Source organism: Morone saxatilis, unplaced genomic scaffold, assembly GCF_004916995.1.
Source record: "Morone saxatilis isolate NCDOM2014 unplaced genomic scaffold, NCSU_SB_2.0 Contig11, whole genome shotgun sequence".
NCBI classification, from domain to species: domain Eukaryota; kingdom Metazoa; phylum Chordata; class Actinopteri; family Moronidae; genus Morone; species Morone saxatilis.
Window position 1 is genome coordinate 2,057,331 of NW_023339663.1, and position 6,058 is coordinate 2,063,388.

Consider the following 6,058-nt stretch of genomic DNA (forward strand, 5'->3'; position numbering starts at 1 on the left):
CCTGGTAACTTCTGGAACAATTGGCCTCATGCAGCAAATATAAAGTCGTGTTCGGTAATCATCGCCAAATCTACAGAGCAGCAAATGTTAGCTTAAACTCTGATAAAGCGCCGCTCCCACATTGAGGATGTGTTAACCCTAAACGGGGCTTTTTCTTAAAGTAAACACACTTTTATTTGGTTCTTAAGTAAACAAAAACATTCATTATTTAGCTAATGTTAAGCTTGTCATGGCTGGTAGTTTGTGGCAGTAACAATAGGACCCAAACGCAGTCAGGAACAGTTCAAGAATTTAATCACATAAATAGTTAGGTGCACTCAGTGGCCTGGGCCGAGTCACTGGCATGCAAACATATTCAGGTCAGATTTAGGTAGAGAACAAACTGACAAACAAATGATCTGGGCTGGTTTATGTAGTGAGCGGTTGATCAGGGAACGAGGTGCAGGTGGGGAGGTGGGCGGGGAGCTCAGGTGAATCAGGTGACTGCAGAGGGTAGATGGGAGTGGCAGGATCAGGAATGAAAGGAGAAATCTGGTGGACAAATAGACAGAGTTCCCACCTGTCCTGGAAAACCTGGAACACCTGAAAATTTAGAGACTAGTTATCATAAACAACATGTATGATAAAACATATCAAACTTGAAACTCAACTGTTGGTCGGACAATCTGCTCGCTATGATATTTCGAAGCGAGTTTAATGGATGAAAAGGGGAACAACCTTTGCTGTCAAGTCTATTTTAGAAAAGGCCGTAGATGGTCATTTGTAAATCATATTTTAATAGGCTAATAGGTTAGAAGATACATTTTCTGTTAAAAAAAATAAATTTGATTGTAAGCAATGTATGGTTCAGGAAAACCCCTGAAAATTGTCCTGGAAAAGTCTGGGATAATGATTTCTTAAAGAGTGGGAACCGTGATAAAGAATAACACTGACCAACCTTGTAACAAAGCTAACTCTTGGTGTCAGTGCTACTGCAGGTTGGCGAGGCATACTAACGTTTGTGGCTGAAGCTACAACAGAAAAACGCTGTTTAATCAATTTCTTACACTTTTACTTTTGTATTTTTTGTGTTGGAAAGGAGCCTTGACCTTTGAGGCCTGTTGTACCTAGTTATGGTTGCTATGATGATAAATCTCTGTTCAATATTCAAGTTTAATAACCTTAAAAAGGGAAATACCTGAAGTCAGCTACAGTATTGTTTTGTACATACAATATCTTCTATCTTTCATGTTCAACGTCTGTTGGTTTCTCTTCAGCTGCCTGGATGTTGAAACAGACGTTAGCTTTAAGCGCTAACAGCCAGATAAAGATAGTAAAGCCATCAACATGTTGGCAGGCACAAAGTTCAGATCAAGTTCACCCTCATTTCCTGAATACTTCCTTCACAAATAATTCACTTATTCCCAGGAGTTATATCTCCTGTGGTACAGAATTATAGATTAAAACTATTGATTTGAACGCTTAATGAATCCTGTCCTTTAACCACTTCTTGTCAGTAAACAGAAAGCCGCTCATTATGTGTAATTTAAAAAATAATTGTAGTAATTTAAGTTTGTGATGGTGACCGTTCCTCATTAGAGGGTATTGTTTTCTTTGTTTCTGCCATAGTTAAGTCATTTAAAGATACTGAAATGGAAATAGATTTTTTTCCCCACTTTAATATCTCCACATTGCAACAGACTCTTTTTTTTAAACACTTATTTTAGTTTCTGTATGAATCAATTTAAGTGCTGTGAAGTTTATAAAAAGTTTCTTTCAGTGGCCTACTTTACTGGAGGGTAGAGATGAAGTTAATTAAATATCTGTAACATCTTTATCATTTAAAATAAAATATATATTCTGCAACGTTTTTAAGCTTTTTTCATCAGTAGTGAATTTTAATGTTGACATAAAACTGCAATTGATGTATTAAAATAAAAGAAGAAGATCAATATTATGTCTTTATAGGGTACGCCAGTGATTTAGTGTTGCAGCTTCATAAAGTTTTAAAAAGAATGGTTCAAATCAATAAAGTGTTTTCTGAAAGGAACAGCTGCTATTGATTTAAATTTTTATCAAACACGTAGAAACGTTTTTATTTTAGTTTGACAACATATGAGGAGCAAAAATGTGCCAGAAAGACTTAAAACGATGTATTCCGCTTATCAAAAACTAATGATCTTATCCTTTGATTAAAAGGCATTAACACTCTTTTTTTATTATAAATGTCATAGATAGCACTTTAAGTTTAATTTATGTGAATTATTAAGGTTAAATACCCTCTGCTCAACACTGTTAAACCAAACTCCATTAAAAAACAGCTGTTACATGGTAGAATCTTATTTTTCACAGTAAAAACTTTATTTCCACCATCAATAAGTAATGATTACTGATTCTCTTCGATCTACAGACACAATCTGCTCACATGTCATTTACTCAGTAACATCTCTAACCAACCTGTGATGAAGTGTTTGACACATATTGACTGTCCGGGTCCCTCAGTTTACTATTTTTATCCTCTGTGTGGATGACCTGAAGTCACAGACAGAAAAGCAGCCTTCAGAGTATCTTTGCAGAGTCATAGTGGTGCAAAATGTTGAATCCAGCTCCGTCAACCTGATGTGGATGCACGTTTTGACAAATAAATACAGGTCTCAATTAGATTTTATATAAATGATCTGCATGCATAAAACCTCTTAAAGTCGACCGGGTCGCCTGCTTGAGTGAGTTTTAAGCTGCTTAGGTTCATTTTACAGAAACCACGAGCACCAAAGTATCAGATTATCAAACGGATGATTGATAATTGATACGTTATCTGATACGAGTAATATTCATACTGGTTTAAATGAACAATTTTATTGTATTTCCCATCTTTCCTGAGCAGGAGCTTGAATAAAAAATGAATTAAATAAAGACAAGTTCACTGTAAAACCAGATAAGTTAATTTAACTCAGAAAAGCGTTGAATTGGATTACATTGAAACTTTTGAGTAACTTAATAAGTAGTTGTGACACTGACTTAATTTTGTCATTTTTATTTGTACTGTGAAAACAAAATACAGAGTAAAAACTATTTAAGAACACTTTTAAATTTCAAATTGACTTTAAAATGTAGTTAAATTATCAAAAGTGAAAGTACTCATTATCTTATGATGTGTTCTGTTATGTTTACGTTTTACGGTACGTGTTTACGATCGATGGCGCTCACAGTGCGTCTCTGTGTCTGCAGGGCGAGTGCTCCCAGAAGTGTCGCAGTATGTTTGTGGTGGAGTCCATCTGCGTGGCGTGGTTCACTTTGGAGTTCGTGCTGCGATTCTTCAACGCTCAGAGCAAGCTGGCCTTCGCTCGCGGTCCACTCAACATCATCGACGCCATCGCCATCCTTCCGTACTATGTGTCCCTGGTGGTCGACGTCAGAGATGAGTCGCAGGAGGACGTCATCATGGGTGCCGGCAGAGGCTACCTGGACAAGCTGAGTCTGATCCTGCGCCTCCTACGGGCGCTGAGGATCCTGTACGTGATGCGGCTGGCTCGCCACTCTCTGGGCCTGCAGACTTTAGGACTGACGATGCAGCGCAGCATTAGGGAGTTCGGCCTGCTGCTGCTGTTCGTCTGCGTGGCCGTGACCCTCTTCTCGCCTCTGGTCCACCTAGCGGAGAGTGAACTGGCGCCGTTTGCCGCCACGCACCCCCAACACAGCTTCAGCAGCATCCCGGCCTCCTACTGGTGGGCCATCATCTCCATGACCACGGTGGGCTACGGCGACATGGTGCCACGCAGCATCCCCGGACAGATAGTGGCGCTGACCAGCATCCTGAGCGGCATCCTCATTATGGCGTTCCCTGCCACGTCCATCTTCCACACATTCTCCCGCTCCTACCAGGAGCTGAAGCAGGAGTACGAGCGGCTGTGGAAGGAAGAGAGAGGCGAGGAAATCGCTGCAGAGTCGGAGGAGAGTTGGTCCAAAGTCGAGTTGTCACCAGATGAGCTCACGTCCGCGTCCAAGGACGATAAAGACGGGCTGTCGTCACGCAGGAGTCTTCAGTCCACACTTCCATCTACAGCTTTCTGAGCGGGAAGAGAGCAGCCAGACACTTTTCTTCATTAATTATTGGTTAAAAATGGTGACACTTGACAACATACTCGACCCTATATAAGCACATTTAGACTGTTATATTGTGGATTACACTTCCTGTTGTGGATTCATGCTTCAGCCCTTAAAGGACCAGTGTGTGGGATTTAGTGGCATCTAGTGGTGAAGCTGCAGATTGCAACCAACTGAATACTCCCCCCTAATGAAGCTTTAGGTTTAGCTTAGCCTCGACTCCCAGGTTGATAACCTAGAGTCAGTGTTTGGTTTGTCTGTTCTGGGCTACAGTAGAAAGACTCTATAGATAATAACTTGTTCTAAAGTAACAAAGACACAATGAGTCTTATATTCAGGTGATTATACACGAATAAAAACATTCCTACGAATATTTTATTCCATTTATTTCCATTAAATCCTCCTAAATGTTACACACTGGACCTTTTAAGCTGACTCTATCTTGTACCTATCAGGTTATACTGAGCTCTTTTCATATCAGCAAATACATTACATGCAGCACTAAATAATAAACCTTTGCTTAAATCTGAAGTGCAGAGACTTTTACATGTAAATTAACTTTTACTTTTGCCAAAAAAGTTCACACAATGCTGATTAAGCCTATCACTGCCAGGTAAACCTGTCTGTTTATCACAGAGCTCCGGTAATGATGAGCCAGAAGGGGGAGACACAAGTTCCTCACTGCAGGTTTGAAGTTGAATTTAAATCTCTTTGTGTAAGAAAATATTAATTGTATAATCTTACTGCAATTATTCTGCACATTTTTACATTTTCTTAAAGAGGATGAAGCTTTTCCCAGCATTGGTGGGCGACACCATAGATACAGAAACGTGGATACCTCATTGGCTGTGCGGTCACCATATTGGAGAGGTCAAGATCTGCTGGTCAACAGTATAAAAAGATGCAAACTTCACTACAAAATCTGTAATTCACTCGCCACCAGTTACTGGATTAATTCAGTAAATTAACCAGTGTCAAGTTCAGTTTCTCACATTTATAAAAATACTAATTTCATGAAAATCGGTTCAGAATTAAACGACTTACAGTCATAGCGTTTCTTGACCTCGCCAACATGGCGACCGCACAAAATCTACGTTATCTACGGGAGACGCTCGTCATAACATCGGATACTAGAATTTCACAAGTTCACATAACGTTAGCTGTTAGCCGTTAGCATTTCCCACCGACTGTCCCTTTACAACATCGAACATTTGGAGTTTTCTTTTTACGTTTGTGTTCCACTCAGAAACAGGAAGCTTGTTAGCCTCGTTTGGTAACGTAAGCACTGATTCCCGTTAGACGTTAGTTTTCATTCATGTTATTTTAACGGGAAAATGAGGGGTAGCATTAGCGTTCTTTCATGGGTCCAGGTGTAGAGACGTATTCTTGTAGGCCAACCCAGAAGATTTTGAATTGTTGCTCTAAAGAAGCTTTGTGTCGAACAAACAAGATAATCTTCACAAATGAACACAACTTTTAGCCACTTGTTAGCAACTGCCTTTTTTAAGACACGTAAAAGCTACAAAATCTACGGATGAGGTATTTACTGACACATTTTATGTATTAAAAACTTGAAAATCTCTTAAGCTTGTGTTAACCACAGACATTGTTTCAAGCATCTAACCAAAAACCTGTTGTGTTTGAGGAAAGGGAACCGGTTTAACAATGCTAATGTCTGTGTTTTAGGACTCATTCCTCTATAACCAGACAACAAACACTCCTGTAACCTTAAAACTTTACTCCAGGACAGGTTAGACTGTTTGTAGTGAAGTAATAAACTCTTCAAAACATTAAATAATAGTAAGCAGACATTGTTAGTAGTATCGCAAAGCATCTAACCAAAAACCTGGTTGTGTTTGAGGAAAGGAACCCGGTTTAACAATGCTAAATGTCCTGTGTTTAAGGACTCCATTCCTCTATAACCAGAACAACAAACACTCCTGTAACCTTAAAAACTTTACTCCAGGACAGGTTA

The 6,058-nt window shown here is 39.4% G+C and overlaps 1 protein-coding gene across 1 annotated transcript in view; it reads left to right on the forward strand.

Annotated features, from left to right (window-relative positions):
* The window catches only part of LOC118321095 (potassium voltage-gated channel subfamily G member 4-like), an 8,129-nt gene extending 3,984 nt beyond the window's left edge, over positions 1-4,145 (forward strand). Inside the window, exon 2 of the mRNA XM_035652287.1 lies at positions 3,208-4,145. Coding sequence (XP_035508180.1) covers positions 3,208-4,050 — 843 coding nt within the window. The 3' untranslated portion in view covers positions 4,051-4,145. The remainder of the gene's footprint in view (positions 1-3,207) is intronic.
* Positions 4,146-6,058: the final 1,913 nt, after the last annotated feature.